Source organism: Crinia signifera, chromosome 6 (genome assembly GCF_055691185.1).
Source record: "Crinia signifera chromosome 6, ASM5569118v1, whole genome shotgun sequence".
Taxonomy (NCBI): Eukaryota; Metazoa; Chordata; class Amphibia; order Anura; family Myobatrachidae; genus Crinia; species Crinia signifera.
Genome location: NC_139222.1, coordinates 164850354 through 164868985, shown reverse-complemented (window position 1 = coordinate 164868985; position 18632 = coordinate 164850354). Strand labels below are relative to the sequence as shown.

Below are 18632 nucleotides of genomic sequence, written 5' to 3'. Positions count from 1 at the left end.
ACCCCTTTCTACAATGACACATCGACACACGTGATCCGGTCACATGATAAAAGTCATATGAGAGCCGGAAAATTGGGTCACGGGTGCAGGGAAAACAAGGAAGCGAGGTGGCCTCGGTGCCATACACAGTCACAGAGGGGGGAAGAGCACATATCCCATTGCAGCGTCTGCAAATACAGAGGTCAGGCGCACACAGAGAGGTGTGTGTGTGTATATATATATATATATATATACATATATACACACACACGCATGCAGTAATTGGTGTGATGATAAATGCTGCCTGCTCATATACTGGTGACCGTAATTTTTGTCCTAACTCAGGTTTTCTTTGTTTCCCCCCTAGATGCATCTTCTCCTGCTCTGTTCTGTGCTCCTGGGAGCCCTGCTGGTAGATGCTGCTCCTGCTGCGGATGAGGTCACATATTTGCCAGGGCTAAAAAAGCAGCCTTCTTTCCGCCAGTTCTCTGGTTACTTGGATGTTCCTGGAGGAAAACATCTCCACTACTGGTGGGTACCAGTGAGAGGCCATAGCATCCATTAATACCACGGTTGCCTACCTGACCCTCTCCTGGCTGGTTTCACACACTCCGGCTCCTGCCGGACGGCGAAAACCCGTACGGCCAGGTAGCCATGCAGCACACACTAGTTTATCATGGAGGGCATGGCCACAGCCGGGCAGCCTTCCCTTCCAGTGGCGGGATCCGGCTGCAACCGTGCGGCCGGGTCGGGGCTGTCCCGTGTGAATGGACACAATAGTACTGAGTGTGGCACGGCTTCCTGGCCGTGCGGGATTTTGCCGTCCGGCAGGAGCCGGAGTGTGTGAAACCAGCCTCAGGGAGAGAATGCCCTGACCCTTTATTTCCCTGGTAATGTATGATTTCCATCACCTGTGGTGAAACACCTTTCTCATCAATTATCTGGCTCCCCACAGTTGATTGCAATCATACATTACCAGGGAAGTCCAGGAACAGAGCATTTTCCCCCCTGAAGGAAAGGGTCAGGTAGGTAACCCTAATTAATCCAACAGGTTTATTTAAATGACTATTTGAAACTCTTGTTGCTATATAGGTTTGTGGAATCTCAGAAGAATCCTAGTTCTAGTCCTCTGGTTGTGTGGCTGAATGGAGGCCCCGGGTGTAGCTCGCTGGATGGGCTATTGACAGAACACGGTCCCTTTCTAGTATGTATACTGTTGGGGAATATTGTTTGTAGGATGTAGTTAGTGCTTTAATGGCCCTATCTTTATTGTAGATCCAACCGGATGGCGTATCATTGGAATACAACACATACTCTTGGAATATGGTAAGTTCCCTTGATGGTTAACCTCTTAATGTTTCTAATTTATTTTTGTTTGGGGGACCCGAGAGCTACCTGGTTGATCCTGCCAGTAGCATATGCTTGTCTCAAAGATTAAGCCATGCACGTGTAAGTACACATGCCCGGTACAGTGGAACTGCAATTGGCTCATTAAATCCGTTATGGTATACGTTATGATAATAGTTTTTCCTTAATTCTTTCCCACAGATTGCTAATGTCCTTTATCTTGAAGCTCCGGCTGGTGTTGGCTTTTCCTACTCTGATGACAAAAACTATAAGACGAATGATACTGAGGTGAGTTCCCCTATATACCTGATTTGTTCTTGTCAGGTGCTTTGTTATGGGTTCAGAGATGATTTTGGGGAGTAATCTGCTAAATCTAAAGCACCCAACCACTTGCACAAAGCTATCTTGGTACTTTATATTTCACACTGAATTCTGCAAAATAATGTTTTGCCTTCTTTTATATTGGAAGCTCTTGTGTAATACACATTATAGACTTGATTCTTTCAATTACTAGGTAATTTTATGGCACTTGTGTAATAGCACAGCATCACGGCTACGCTACGTTTTCAGCGTAGGCTGAGCTATGCTGTCAGCGTAGCCCAATGGCTGCCTAGCGTAGTTGGCGCAGTGACTCCGTGGTAGGCCAACGGCTGCCTAGCGTAGTGACTCTGCAGCATCCATGGCTCTGTCCCCGGCGTCCATGGCAAGCCTAGTGAGCACCTCTCGTACAGTGCTGGTAACTGCCAGATCCCCTGCGCTGGCGGACGCCAGTGGGGAGGCTCTCCAGCTGTCAGATGCAGGTGTGTCTCAGACGCTCCTGCGTCTCAGTAATTATTGCGGCAGGGTACGGCAACCCTGCCTGTGTCCGTTTCAGGGAGACGGGGTTAGGGGTTTCGGTAGCACGTGCGTCTCCTGCACAAGGGGTTATGCGGACGCAAGTCTGATGCACAATAAAGGAGGCATTTGCCAGTGCTCCATGTTTCATACTGGGAAATGCCTCAATTTGAAACCCACACTATCCACGCCATCCCGAAACGTGGCTAACAGACGCATTAAGCGTCCTCCCGACCTTTTCATACCCCCACTATGGAGTTGATTTTCTAAAATGTGGCAAGCCACCGAGCCCGAAGTGTGGTGAGCGGACGCGGAATACATGTAAAGTAATCTGCGTCCCCTCGTGGGGCTTGATGGCTCGCTACGCTCGCCACACTTTAGAAAATCGACTCCGACGTGGATAGTAGGGGTATGAAAAGGTCGGGAGAACACGTAACGCGTGCGTTTGTCACGCTTCGGGCTGGCGTGTATAGTGGGGGTGTTTCAGGAACGCATTCACACCTGCCATATCATACATCTGAGACATTAATGACGACATGTGGTAACTGGATTTTAGTTAATAATAAGAAAGAAGCAACTTAAAGTACAATAATTGTGTCTGTCTGCTTTTGTCAGCCTGCGGGAGCAGAGTTAAAGCATAAAGTATACGCTGGAAAGCGTTTTCTGCGCCAACAGTCTTTCACCAAATGAACTCCTGTAGGTAGGAGTGCAGTGCCCCTTTGACGTTTGTTACGCCACTTACACGATCCCCAAAGGCGTTCAATGTTTTGGGTGTGAACCCCAGTGTCCTGATCAACAAAATTATAGCTGTGGTTCACCCGTGCATGGTGGTACCCTGCCTGCTCCAGCTGTTCGGTGTTCTATGCACGACAGCAATCCGAATATATGGTTGTCCCCGGTTCTATATATTTGCTGATGGCGGCCATCAGGGTGCTGGCGTCACGTCTTTCCACAGGCGTTATGAAACAGTCACCGGTGTCTCTGGAAATGCTTCCAAACAGCCACTATTGAGGCAGCATTTGTCCGACATGACTTTTCCTCGGTACAAACAGGCTCTCATCCACTTCTACTATTTTTCCTGTACCGCCAATCTGGCGTTGGGGCTGCAACATTAAGTCCACGGTGCAGGCCTCCGGCATAAGGCTATTGTACAGCACGGTGGTTTTATTCAACAACTTTAGTTGTCGCTCACAAAAAGATATGCTTGTGCTCCTCCGCCCATGAATGAATAAAACGGATGAGGGTAAGAAATGGTAAAGGACACCCCGGGAACCAATGTGCCACGCGAAGTCTGACCTTCTTACGGCAGGTTTTAATGTGGCAGAGCCACATGCACTCCTTCATACTCAAGCACATGGGGTGTCCATTAACACAGGTTTTTGTCAGTGGCAGCAAATGTTGCTGCTGGAAAAAAAGCCACCGACTCCTCCTCTGGCTGTGGCAGGTTAAACATGCTGAGAGGTTCCACAGCCATTCCTAATTAACAGCGTCAGAAATAATGCAGTCACTTCACCTCTGACTACGCTGGCCGCGGGAACACTACGCTACTTCTGACAGGGATTCTATGCTAATGAGGTAACGGGCTATTACACAAGTACCAATTTTATTTTTCCTTCTCATTACAGAGGTGTTTGTCACCAGATACATTGTGGTGGTTAACTTCTTTTAAACTAGGGGCACTTGGCTTGTAGGAGTTGGGTGTGGTAGGTGTTTAGAAAAACCTGTAGTTAGTCTAAATAACGGGCGTTTGAAGTGGGTTTGGCTTGGCTTAATATTTAATACTTATCTTCAATTATTTAATGAGTGACTAGTTTGAGTACTAGTTAATTAATGTGATGTTTACTTCTTGTAAATAGGGGTTTGTAGGAAAAATTGCATTTTTGGGATGCGGAGGGTGCTTGAGTAAAGTGGGGTGCAACTTGAAGGGCATTTCCTCATACATGTCAGTTCGGTGAACTCGAGATGCAGTGTGTGTAAAGTGGGGACTGAGAAGCTCCGCTTGGCGAAGTGTATACTGACCTAATAGCTCAGTGTGTTTGACTCCCTTTTCACCTCCCCATGTATACTTTGTATTGATCTGTGTCTAGCCGTAATTGTCAGGACGAGCGTACGCCAGTTTTCACTGGGATCGCACGCCTGTTCTAAGCCGCGGTGTGTGACGTCTGCACTGCCGCTTACTGCTCACAGAGCAGACGGGAGACGGACGGCGCTGTCACTTACACGCCGCCGCCCGCATAGCTCTGTGATAGCCGCTACCACATTTGCCTCCCCACAGCGGTGTGAGACTGACAAAGGAGTGGCAGTTCTCGTCAGCTCTCACCCGCCGGGAAGGTACTTAGCCCCACAGGTACATTAAACAGGATTGGCAACGGTATTATTATATCAGAGTCCTACTCTATACATACGTATTAAACCTTGCCATTTATCCGTGATTTGTACTGCCCTTCCCCCCAGCAGGGTTGAGGAGTTAAATTATATTTTGTTTCACCATATACCCGGTGGGAATTCAGCAGCACTATTTAAATTAAATTTTTGCTAAGTTAAAACCTACTAGAAAAGTAGCAGGCAAAGTCTAGCCATCTGGACACCTATCAATAGCTGACAGGAATTGAATGAAGTGCTGAGCACTCAGATATTTAAAGTTTGAATTTCCTGCCAGTAATGCCACAGTAGCACCAATCACTGACATCCATAGGGGACATCCAGGGAATTGGGCCACACTGAGCAAGGATAAATCCTTATCCTTTTTTATCATTACACTGTCTGTGTTATATGTTTTCACGTGTTTGTCAATATTTCGCCTCCTTGTCTTTTAAAAAAATATTTAATAAAGGCTATATTTTAATAAACTCTGCGATTTGAGGTGCACCACACAGAGACATTTCTCTTCTTTCTTTTTGAATTATGCTCTTCTCCATGTCCAGTGGTAGCACACCCTCCTGAAAATAATAAAGTGGAAACACCCACCTAACTGTACTGAGGGTCCATCTACACCATTATTTAAAAATTTCTGTATAGATCCAGTGCGACTGACCTCCTCCCGTACCCCCATCCCTGTTTTCGGGACTGAGAAGTGTGTAGCTGTATTTTTATGATTAGCGATTTTGGGTAGAGGGATCCTATTTCTGTCTTTGTTTCTGATAACAAGGTAAGTATATGACCCTTGAATGTTGTAGAGCCAAGCATGCAGCCCTTGAGGTCAGTCAGGTTTCCCCATCACTGCTATAACTTGGAGACTAGCCATTTACTAAACTAAAGCCAATTCACTGGCTTTTGAAGTCCAATATGTGTTCAGTGACTATTTAGCAAGTCAGAGTCCTAAAAAGAACACTATCTATTGTTTAGTTACAAATCCCAAATGGTGATGTGAAACTTCAAGGAACCCAGCACTGGAAGACTGATCTCAAACTCTTCTCTATATCAAACAATTTTGCATGAACTTGGTGAATTTTTTTCATTCACCCTGTTAAAACTGCTTTTACAGGTTGCATATAATAACTATCTGGCTTTGAAGAAGTTCTATCAGCTGTTTCCAGAATACACTGCAAATGAGCTTTACATCACAGGAGAAAGTTATGGTGGGGTTTACGTTCCATCATTAGCTGTGGAAGTATCCAAAGACGCCAGTATCAATCTGAAGGTATGAAACTTAAATATAACTTTTACACTTTTTGCGATGTTCCATGACTAAATGATTTGAGATGTCTGATCTCCGAAACCTATGTGGAGTGCCTGGAACTGTTCAGAAGTACAGAAATGTACCATTTTTAGGGCTTGTTGAAGTGTTGTAAATGCAGACACTCAGTTCTTCACATAGAAGGCCATTTTTTTTTGCTGTAGAATTGGCACATATGGCTGGTGCAAGTTGCAATGGTGGCTTCTAAAGACTTGCCATGCCGTATTCTAGTTGGCCTTACATTTTTTTTATTTTTATATGTATAGAGTAATTAGCAACCCATTTTGCTTGTGTGAAACAAAGTGCATTAAATTAATACATTCAAATTCAGATTTTTAACATGAATGGGACATATACCAGCAGACTGGAAGAAGAATTGCTCTCGCTTAAAAAAAAAAAAAAAAAAAAGACCCTTGAGGGGGTATTTAATCTGAGGGTCACAGCAAGCTCGACTGCCGTGACCCAGTCCAGTTCTTGGGCAGCTCGACCGAGAACATGCAGGCGAGATTCAATGTCCCACCTGCCGGGGAGCGAAAAGGGGGCGTGGCCGCAAGTTGCAGCCGGGAAGAGGCAAGCTGCAGCTGGCAGCTCATCACTTCCCGGCCGTTCTCGGCAGAACGAGCCCGACAGCTAGTGATTTCGTTCTGCCGAGAAACCCTGCTCAATGCTGTCGGAAGACAGCATTGAATAGGGCCCGACGGGGGATGCTCGCCGGGGATTGAATATCCCCCTTAGTCTGAAAGATGCTGCATAAAGCGAATGTGTGATAAACCAACATAAACCCTTTGCATAATAGAAAAATGATGGAATCCTTGGTGGAAGATCTCGCTCCCCTCCCCCAAACCATGCATCCATAAAATCAGTGACCCTCCCCTTTTACAGGAGGGGTTGCACACTAAAATGATGAGCCCCTTATGGTCTGATCACTCGCGTTACGGAAAACCTATCCATAGGGAGGGCACCGAACATGCTAATTCTTCCCCCATAATGGCTTGTACACATGGAGACAACCTTATTTGGAAAGAAAATGGACACCCTGTGAATGCCTTTGCCTTTTACATCCAAAAGTGAAGGGGAAATGGTCCTCACCACACATGTGCCATGTAACCCTTAATATGATTTCTAAATGTAAATCCTCCCATGTGACTGGTCACCTTTTTTTGTCACCACAGAAAAGCTTAAGGTTTGTGACTGCTTCTTCTCTTCACTAGGTGTGAAAGCTCTAGCACTTCTTCTACGGGTCACCTCCCTATCGATCAGAAGAGCATTTACATATTAATCACAGAGGGAAAATAATCACAACAATTAAGCAAAATACTTTGATATTGTATAATGCTTTAATAGTCATTTACACTTTTAGTACACTGGCACATATATAGGCTTGGTTTTTACAGATTAAATGTTCAATTTAATAAACAGCAGGGTTTAAAAGCTGCTGATTCACTAGATCCGCAGTACAAAGGCCTTTATTCAAATCTGAGCTCAGTACAAATTTGTTCAGGAAATGGGCAAAACCATGTGCACTGCAGGTGGGGCAGAGTTACATTTTGGGTGAGTTATTTTGTTTCTGTGCAGGGTAAATACTGGCTGCATTCTTTTTACACTGCAATTTAGATTTCAGTTTCAGCACACCCCACCCAAATGTAACTCTCTCTGCACATCTGCCCCACCTGCAGTGCACATGGTTTTGCCCATTTTACAAACAAATTTGTACTGTGATCAGATCTGAATAAGGCCCAAAAGTGTACAATACACCTGGTTATGTGCCTGAAGGTATTGCTGTACTGCTGACAAAAGTTGCGGTTTAGGAAATACAATTCCCAGGAGCGGTCATGATCTCAGAATGCGTTAGGAGGTGACCTCTCCAGTCCAGGTCCCCTTTTCCATGCTGATTGAATTAAATTGGTGAGCCATTCTAGCTGAAGTGATCGATGTTAAGTGCTCATGAACATTTTTTTGTTGTGTACTGTACTTCATTCTAAAGTAGTGTATAAATCCCTATAATGGATCAGATATTTATGGTCCACATCCAAATTTGCTTATTTTGTTTTAGGGGATCGCTGTTGGCAATGGGCTGAGTAGTTATGAGACCAATGACGATTCGCTCATTTTCTTTGCTTATTACCATGGAATTCTGGGCGGCGTGTAAGTAAAGATCTCCTGTCTGTCATGTCCCTCTTTACTCTGGCTTCTGACCATGCACTCAGTCCTGTCACTTGCTGTGTGTATTGTAATAATGGCTTTTATTTATTTATTTTTTCCCACCCATGGGCAGCCTTTGGACAAAGTTACAGGAATTTTGCTGTCAAGCAGGAAAATGTAGTTTCCACAGCACAAAGGACACAAACTGCTCCCTACTGGTAAGTTACAGCTAGAGTAAGACACTCCAGTTATAGGTATATGAAACAGCTGTTAGGTAATAGGTGTACTTATGTGCTTGCTCATCTTTGTATACAGGTACAAGAAGCCATGCATGATATATACAGTACAGGATTAAACATCTACAATCTGTATGAGACGTGTGCGGGTGGATCACCAGGCGAGATCCGGTATGTATGATCTTTATATCGCTAACCACAGTCCAGCACTTCCTCTATATAATGTGTCCTCTGTCAGGTGCCTGCAGGAGAAAACTAGTAGAGATAACCCAGGTTGTGGCACTCCCAACAAATTTACAGTCTCTCAATGCTGATTATGGCAAGGTTTCAGTGCCTTTCTTTTTATTACAGCATTTTCGTCTGGCTAAAAATTTTTATACCCTTTTTAATTCAACATCCTCTATAAAACCTGATTTAACAGTCTTAGCGGGTTTGCAATACCTTATGCACCCAACACACAACCCGGGAATGGTCATTAACCCCTTCCCGACATTTGACGTATATATACGTCATGGCCGGGAAGTACTTCCCGACACATGACGTATATATACGTCATGGCTTCAAACTGTCACTGCGTCTAGAGACGCAGTGACAGAGGGACGATGTCTGCTGTCCCTGACAGCAGACATGTCCCTGCGTGCCCAGGGGGGGCTGCGATGCCGCCCCCCCGTCGGCGATCGCTGTGATTGGCTGTTCAGTGTGAACAGCCATTCACAGCGGTTTCCTGTGTTACCAGCGAATCAGACGCTTGGTAACACAGGTGTCAATCACCGCCGGGCGTCAGGGGACATGAGGGGGTCATCGGTGACGACGACACCTCACCCCACCTGCCCCCAAGGCTGTGATTGGTCCGTGGGACCCACGGACCAATCACAGCCAAGGCGCGACATTTAAACTAACGGTGACTGCGCTGCAGACGCCATTCCGGTCTGGAATTGCGTGCAGAGCGGTCACCGTGCCTATCTGCCGTGATACTGACCTGATCCTTGCAAATACTTACCTGATCCTTGCAAATACTTACCTGATCCTTGCAAATACCTTACCTGATCACTGCTTGTAGCGTGCTGGATGCTTCCTGGATCTGACTTCTTGTGACTTCCTGCTGCAGTGAGAGAGAGAGACTTCTTGTGACGAGAGGAGAGAGAGAGAGAGAGAGAGAGAGAGCTACCCCCCCTTTTTGGGGGTGCAGGGTGTTTTTTTTTTTTATATATATATAACTGTCAGTGCTGCTGCTGCAGTGTCATAGAGTGAGAGATAGTGAGAGATAGTGAGAGATAGTGAGAGATAGTGAGAGATAGTGAGAGATAGTGAGAGATAGTGAGAGATAGTGAGAGATAGTGAGAGATAGTGAGAGATAGTGAGAGATAGTGATAGAGAGTGCTATATTTTGTGTCTGCTACCCCCCCTTTTTGGGGGTGCAGGGTGGGTTTTTTATATATATATAACTGTCAGTGCTGCTGCTGCAGTGTCATATAGTGAGAGATAGTGAGAGATAGTGAGAGAGAGTGCTATATTTTGTGTCTGCTACCCCCCCTTTTTGGGGCTGCAGGGTTTTTTTTTATATATATATATAACTGTCAGTGCTGCTGCTGCAGTGTCATAGAGTGATAGATAGTGAGAGATAGAGAGATAGTGATAGAGAGTGCTATATTTTGTGTCTGCTACCCCCCCTTTTTGGGGCTGCAGGGTTTTTTTTTATATATATAACTGTCAGTGCTGCTGCTGCAGTGTCATAGAGAGATAGATAGAGAGATAGAGAGAGATAGTGACAGAGAGTGATAGAGAGTGCTATATTTTGTGTCTGCTACCCCCCCCCCCCCTTTTGTGCTGATCAGTATATCTGTGCTGATCAGCAACTTTTTGGGGGTGCAGGGTTTTTTTTTTTATATATACCTGCCAGTTGCACTGTCAGTTGCACCAAAGGTTGTGCACCTGCTGCCCCTCACTGGTAATCAGTGTCGCATCACTGATCACCTTTTTTTTTTTTTTTTTTTTTTTGAGGGTGCTGTGGGGTCTTTTTTTAATTTTTTTTGATCAAATTTTTTTGGTCAAATTCCTGTTGCCTTTGAGCGCTGTTCAGTGACGGACGTTACTGACCAACATCTGTGCTCAATTTTTGGCGCAGGACCTTTTTTTTTTTTTTTTTTTTTTTCTCTGCACTACATACATACTACATACTACATTGAAATAAAGTTTGTACCCCCCCTACACTATACACGTGTTGAAACATTTCACTACCAGAAACACAAAAATAAAAATGTCATCCCAAATGTCATCCCAAATGTCATCCCAGTCATCCAGAAGAATGTATTCAGCGGAGGAGGCATATGCCATGCTTGCTTCTGACTCTGACACAGCCAGTGATGCAAGCGGGGAATTTGAAGGATTCGCCTTAAGCTCCTCTTCCTCCTCTGGTGATGAGGGACCCCCTCAAAGACGCCCCCGTAGAGCAGCTGAGACCCCCCCCCCCCCAATAATTGATCTCGTATGGACCCCACCACCAGACAATTTTGAGCCCCAGGTTCCTGAGTTTTTGGCCATGCCAGGAATCCAATTTGATTCCACAGGTCTCAGAGAAATTGACTTTTTCAAATTATTTTTCTCTGATGATTTTATAAATTTAATGGTGGACCAAACTAATTTATATGCCCAGCAGTTTATTGCTCAAAACCCCACGTCATCATTTGCTAGGTGGACCCCTGTAGATGCAGTAGAGATGATGACGTTTTGGGGTCTGGTGTTTCATATGGGCATAGTAAAAAAGCCAGAAATTAGGCAATATTGGAGTACAGATGTTCTGTACAGCACCCCATTTTACCGTATGGCCATGCCCCGGGCTCGATTTGAGACGATCCTTAAATTTTTGCATTACAACGATAATGCACAGTGCCCACCCAGAGATGATCCCACCTTTGACCGGCTATTCAAAGTCAGGCCGGTCATTGATCATTTCAGTGCCAAATTTGAAGAGATGTACATCCCAGATAAATTCATTTGCATAGACGAGTCCCTTATACATTTTAAAGGAAGGGTTAAATTCCGCCAGTACCTTCCCAGTAAGAGGGCAAGGTATGGCATAAAAATTTATAAGCTGTGTGAAAGCACCTCAGGGTACACTCACAGGTTTAGGGTATATGAAGGGAAGGATTCAAGAATTGAACCGCCAGAATGCCCCCCCTCCCTCGTAGGTGTTAGTGGAAAAATTGTCTGGGATTTAGTGCACCCCTTCCTGGATAAAGGTTATCACCTCTATGTGGATAACTTTTACACTAGCATCCCCCTGTTTAAGGCCCTTGGTTCAAGAGGTACAGCAGCTTGCGGTACTGTGCGCAAGAACCAAAGAGGCCTCCCAAAAACGCACATTGCCCAAGTAATGAGAAGGGGTGAAAGCAGGGGAATATGCACCGAAAATATGTTGTTGGTCAAATATAAGGACAAGAGGGATGTCCTTATACTGACAACAATTCACGGAGACAGTACCACCTCCGTCCCTGTACGAGGTACCAGTACCCACACCTCAAAACCTAATTGTATCCTGGATTACAATAGGTACATGGGCGGAGTGGATCTTTCAGATCAGGTACTGAAGCCGTACAGTGCCCTGCGGAAAACAAAAATCTGGTACAAGAAGCTGGCCGTGTATATCATCCAGATGGCACTGTATAACGCTTACGTGCTATTCCGTTCTACCGGCCAGAGGGGGACATTTATGCACTTTCAAGAGGAAGTCATAAAGGGCCTAATATTTGGGAACCAGCAGGCAGAGGGCCCCAGTACTTCTAGTACTGGCCCCCGTATTGTACCAGGGCAGCATTTTCCGAACGAAATCCCCTCCACTGCAAGAAAGGGCAGGACACAAAAAAGGTGCAAAGTTTGCTATAAAAAGGGAATAAGAAAGGAAACTATTTTCCACTGTGAAACTTGCCCCGACAAACCCGGCCTATGTATAAAGGAGTGTTTTAAAATATACCACACATCTATGGATTATTAGGTTCATCATTTCACCGTGCTTCGGGGGTCTTTCTAATGCCACATAGCACCCACCAACATTCCACCAGAATCTGAGCTGCAAAATCCAAAAATTACTCCTTCCCTTCTGAGTCCTGCCATGCACCCAACTGGTATTTTTTGGTCACATATGAGGCATTGCCATACTCGGGAGAAATTGGGGCACAGATTTTGGGGTGCTTTTTCTCCTTCATACCTTCTGAAAATGAAAAATTTTGAGCCAGAACTGCATTTTTGTGTAAAAAAATGTAATTTTTCATTTTCACTGCCCAGTTGTATCAAAATTGGTGAAACCCCTGGGGGTTTGAAATGTACACTATACCCCTAGATGAATTCCCTGAGGGGTGTAGTTTGCAAAATGGGGTCACTTGTGGGGGGGTTCCACTGTATTGGTGCTTGGGGGGTCTTGCTAATGCAACATAGCACCCACCAACATTCCACCAGAATCTGAGCTGCAAAATCCAAAAATCACTCCTTCCTTTCTGAGTCCTGCCATGCACCCAAATGGTATTTTTTGGTCACATGTGAGGCATTGCCGTACTCGGGAGAAATTGGGGCACAGATTTTGGGGTGCTTTTTCTCCTTCATACCTTCTGAAAATGAAAAATTTTGAGCCAGAACTGCATTTTTGTGTAAAAAATGTAATTTTTAATTTTCACTGCCCAGTTGTACCACAATTGGTGAAACCCCTGGGGGTTTGAAATGTACACTATACCCCTAGATGAATTCCCTGAGGGGTGTAGTTTGCAAAATGGGGTCACTTGTGGGGGGGTTCCTAACTTTTAGCATCTTATGGTGCCTAGAAACCTACATGGTGCCCAAAAAATAATCTCATAAAAAGGAGGCTCCAAAATCAAGTAGGTGCTCCTTCTATTATGAAGCCTGTGGTTTGGTCAACGTGCACACTAGGGCCACATATAGGATATTTATGAAAACAAAAGAATTGGGGGAATCAATTTTTAGTCACATTTCTCTAGTAAAATGTACTGTGTTCCTTAGAAAAATGTATTAAAATTGCAAATCTGCAAAAAAAATTAAATTTTGAAATTTCACCTACACTTTTTTTTTTAATTCCTGTGAAACACCTAAAGGGTTAACAAACTTCCAAAATGCTGTTTTGAATACTGTGAGGGGTGCAGTTTTTGAAATGGTATCATTTATGGGGGTGTCTCACATACAAGTCCCTCAAAGTCATATCAGAACTGAACTGGTCCCTAAAAAAATCAGTGTTTGAAATTTTCTTGAAAATTTGAGAATTTGCTATTCATATTGTAAGCCTCCTAGTGTCCAAAAAAATTAAAAGGAAGTTGAAATAATGATGGAAACATAAAGTAGACATATGGTCTATGTTAGTTAACTATTTTGAGTGGTATGATTATTTGTCTCACAAGCAGAAAATTTAACATTTTGCAAATTGCTAAATTTTCCATTTTTTTACGACATTTTGGTATTTTTCACAAAAAAAACACAGACTGTATCGACCCAAATTTACCACTAATTTGAAGTACAATGTGTCACGAAAAAACAATCTCAAAATCACTGGGATAAGTAAAAGCAAAAAAAAGTTATCCCCACTTAAGTGATACCTGTCAGATTTGAAAAAAAGGGCTCTGTCAGGAACGCAAAAACTGGCTCTGTCAGGAAGGGGTTAAAGGAGGAGGGAGTTGGTAATGCAGCAGTAACCCCCTTTGTTGCCTTCCCCCAGAATTATTATTATTAATTTTTTATATATATATATATATATATATATATATATATAATTTTTTTTCCCCCTTTTAAATCGCTAGGACTATATACAGAAAATTTAGCACTGGAGCGGGTTGGCCCTCTTCTTCTCCGCTGTACATGAGCCAATGTTTAAATACTTATTGCTAGCCAGTTCTCACTAATTCTGTACTTGCTTGGCAGCAAATGCAACCAAATTTTGTATGTAAAGGAAGAAATCTTAAAGTTAGTCACTTAAACAATAGAGGAAGTCTTTTTACCCCACGTGCTAGGATGTAAGCCCCTAAAACTCCATTTAATATGCTACCCATTGGTGGCTGCAGCTTACACCACAGGTGGTAGCAAGTTGGCACATGTATACATTAGGCACATATGCCTAACGTTAAGTTCCGAGCGCTGCTGTGGAGGTTTGCTGGACACCATGCTACCATCCCTGGGAATCTGCAGCCAGCACCTATAAAACATTTGTGCTAACTGGCTGCATCCACCACTGATCCTAGCAGTAATTTCCAATCCCTAGTACAGTTGTTGGTATCTGCAATGGCTCTAAACACCTCTTCAATTACTGTTTTTTTTTTAAATGTTTTTAAGAAAAACACTTACATTTTCACAGGGATAAAGGAGACCATGTTGTTCTATATTACCCTGGATTAATTTCTCCAAAAATGAGCATGCATTTCAACAAGGTGAGTATGTTACTGTGTAGTACTCATGTTCCCTCCTACATCCTCATACACCTTCCTGTGCCAGTGCAGGTCTATTCATTTCTCCTTCATTTAGAGTCTTTTCAATTTCTTTATTGTATTTGTTTTTTATTACTTGGTTTGTTAACCCTTTTGTCTTTTTTAACACTTTGAGTGTCAACATTGATGTGAGATACTCAAAATATCCGCTAACAATGCCAGTGTCCCTCAGACTGTTTTTTAGTATAAATACAAATACAGCCAAGTCAATTATTGAAGTTTAGTTAAATATTGCACCCAATAAAAACTGAGCGATGCTGACCTTTTTAGCAGATATGTTGAGGATCTCTGGCAGAAATGTTGGCGCTGAAATGTTTAATAAGTAAATAACTGAAGTGGGATATGATGCCCCTTAATGCTCATGTGCTTCCTGTCTGCAGAAGCTAGTTTTACTGGCAGATCTTCAGAAGCCTGTTAGAATGGACCCTCCATGTATAAACAGTACAGCTTCCAGCACCTACCTGAATGACTTATTTGTGAGGAAGGCCCTGCATATTTCTCCTGAGGTCAACAAATGGGACGTTTGCAGGTGAGGAGTCTAAAGGAGCCCATACACGGTCCGTTGTGTAGGGCTCCGTTCTGTACTATGGGATGCGCGCTCCCGCGCATCACATAGTACGGTACAAAAAGTATGTGCTGCACATACTTTTTGTACTAGGTACACATCGGAACGGATCGCAGTGCATGCACTAGGGATGCGATCCGATCCGATGTGTACATTAAATGTATAGAACGGACCGAAAAAACGGACCGTGTATGGGGTGGGGCATTAGAGGTGAAGTTTTATATTGCATGGTTTGAGAAACAATATCTTTAAGGGGGGAATTGTTTGTGAAAAAAGGTTGGTAGCCACCGGCTCTAATCGCAGTCACCCGATAGGGTCATTGCACTCCAAGTATTTTCATTGAAGCACTGGATTCATAAAACATTATATAGAAGTGGAGTAAAATGGACTTAGACAGTAATGTTGTCAAATGTTGTTCGTGGGTCTCCGCCTAGGAGTTTTAAAAGCATGGCACTATTTTTAACCCCTATAACCTGCATGTTGTTGGAGGTTAATTTTTGGAGCCACTGAGGCAGATGGGTGGGGGGGAGAAAATCCCAAATGAACTCCTGGTGACACTGGGCTAATTGGCTAGCACAGAGGAATGAATTGGCCCACTGTTTTTTACCTTTTTTAAAAGCTATATAATGTTAAAACGTAATGTGTATGCATGTTTGCAGCTTTGATGTATACAGCGCCTATGGGCGTGTTTACGAGACCATGAAAGACCACTACCTGAAGCTGCTTAGCACTCTGGTAAGTCATTTTATGGGGGGGACAAATGCGTTCTCATTGTCATATGATAGACTTTTATGAGGTTATAAGTTTTACTTTGTTATTTCTCTTTAGAAATACCGTATTTTGGTGTATAATGGCGACGTAGACATGGCCTGCAATTTCCTGGGCGATCAGTGGTTTGTGGATTCTCTGCAACAGAAGGTAGTTATTGAAGCCTGTCACTGTTCCCCCCCCCCCCCCCCTCCCTCCTCTCACCTGTCTGAAATCTAAAATACAATCATTCCGTTGCCTTCATTTATTACCACATCTGTAGTAACGATTTACAATGGCAACCACAAAATGCAGGTGAAAACCCAGAGCGTTTAGGAAAACTAGATCTAAAATATCCTGGTTACATAAATGTGCACATCCTTTCACAAATGAGCTATTGCTTTATTGAGTTAATCAATTACATTTGAAATCCCAAGTTTTAAAAGTAGTTAACATATGTAAATGTCAATTATATCCAATAAAAAATAATGAAAACTAAAAATGTTTTAACCTAAACCTGCCCACAATTAGTCGCTGATGAAAGGGAACCTCTGCTGGCGGTGCCGCAGAGGTAATCAGCTGGTCGCAGGAGCAAGCTCTTGCGACCAGCGATTTAGAACGGGGCTGAAAACGGGAGCGCGCACCTGACCAGGGCACACTCCCATCACTGGCAATATGGTCGCCTGCGACCATATTTCCAGCGCTTTCAGCCCCTATCGCCCCAGTGTGTACACAGCTTAAGTTCTACATAGATTAGTTTGCCTGACAGGATAGTCGCTGTACCTAGTAAAGGCCTTAGAAAAGCACATGGCCTGTACAATTCTAAGAAGGAAAGGCAATGGGGGGGACCCACAGTATGCTATTTCTGTATGTATGTACACTGTTAATAGTGGCCAATAAGTGTTGTCCTGCATACAGATTTCTGACACCCTTCTGATGTTTAGCTGCAGGTACAGCGCCGGCCCTGGCTGTATACCGATGGAGGCCAGCAGCAGATTGGGGGATTTGTGAAGGAATTCTCCAATTTGACGTTCCTTACAATTAAGGTATGCAAAGATTTGGACTGATCGTAATGCTGGTTCTCTTCATAACACAAACCCAGTCAGTCTCTGTTAATACACTGTTACAGCAATCTGTGCATGAAGACTTATTTATTGGGTTTAATTGTATTTTACACTGTGGCCCTTGTCTTCTTATAGGGAGCCGGTCACATGGTGCCCACTGACAAGCCAAGCTCTGCCTTCCTCGTGTTCAGCCGATTTATAAAAAATGAGCCGTTCTAGATGTTCTAACAACCTCCTCCCATTAGGCACAATATTTATTGAAGGATGAGGACTATTGTTTCTGCTTCATAAAAAACAGCCATCAACATGTAATCTGATGATCAAATCTGCAGCAGAATTACGTTCTACAATGTGTGATGTTCCTGCATTTATATTTGATAATGGGTCCATTGTGTGTCATTTCCCGCTCTCTCCCCCCCCCATGTAATATTCTGTGATCTCAGGGTGGCTGTTAGTGTAGCACTGAAATTCAAATATTCAGGTTTACATATGTAATTATTCAAGGTGACTAATTTAAATTGTTAATTGGATAACTATTCTTGACCTGTTCTTCATGAGATGAACAAAGATTATATGGATTCCTTTCATGTTCTGTGTGATGACAGTGTCTTTCTTTTGCACTTTACAAGTTTAAAGTTCCTGAATAGCCTTAAAATCATGCTTGACTCGTTTCAATAAAGATTCTTTTTTTTAAAAAAAAGAGCTTAATTTTTTTTAACTTTAGTATAGCTGTGTGTATAATAATTTTTATATATATATATATATATATAATGTCCGTGTCGGCCCGGCACTCTCCTCTCGGTTGTCAGCTGCCCCCGGTGCCTTCAGCAAGTTAGGATGTAGCATGTAAAGAAGTAGCGGCATATATATATATATATATATATATATATATATATATATATATATATATATATTCTCAGATCATATGTTTATATATATATATATATATATATATATATATATATATATATATATTCTCAGATCATATGTTTATATATATATATATATATATATATATATATTCTCAGATCATATGTTTATATATATATATATATATATATATATATATATATTCTCAGATCATATGTTTATATATATATATATATATATATATATATATATATATTCTCAGATCATATGTGTATATATATATATATATATATATATATATATATATATTCTCAGATCATATGTGTGTATATATATATATATATATATATATATATATTCTCAGATCATATGTTTATATATATATATATATATATATATATATATATATACTCAGATCATATGTTTATATATATATATATATATATATATATTCTCAGATCCTATGTTTATATATATATATATATATATATATATATATATATATATATATTCTCAGATCCTATGTTTATATATATATATATATATATATATATATATATATATATATATATATATATTCTCAGATCATATGTTTATATATATATATATATATATATATATATATATATATATATATATATATATATATATATATATATATATATATATATATATATAGCGGTTTCCAATAGGCGG

At 42.2% G+C, this 18632-nt stretch overlaps 1 protein-coding gene across 2 annotated transcripts; it reads left to right on the top strand.

The window, feature by feature from the left end:
- The first annotated feature begins 26 nt into the window (after nt 1-26).
- CTSA (cathepsin A) lies at nt 27-17653 on the top strand. 2 transcript variants are annotated; one of them, XM_083147899.1, is made up of 15 exons: nt 27-181; nt 347-510; nt 1072-1183; nt 1255-1305; nt 1528-1614; nt 5645-5800; nt 7890-7981; nt 8112-8196; nt 8294-8385; nt 14561-14633; nt 15071-15219; nt 15915-15990; nt 16084-16173; nt 16947-17048; nt 17202-17653. In XM_083147899.1, the coding sequence occupies exons 2-15, from the start codon at nt 347-349 to the stop codon at nt 17283-17285; spliced, it is 1413 nt and encodes a 470-aa protein (XP_083004025.1). In that variant the 5' UTR covers nt 27-181; the 3' UTR covers nt 17286-17653. The 2 variants fall into 2 exon arrangements, with proteins under 2 accessions (XP_083004025.1, XP_083004026.1); XM_083147900.1 differs by having other exon boundaries at nt 63-200.
- Nucleotides 17654-18632: the final 979 nt, after the last annotated feature.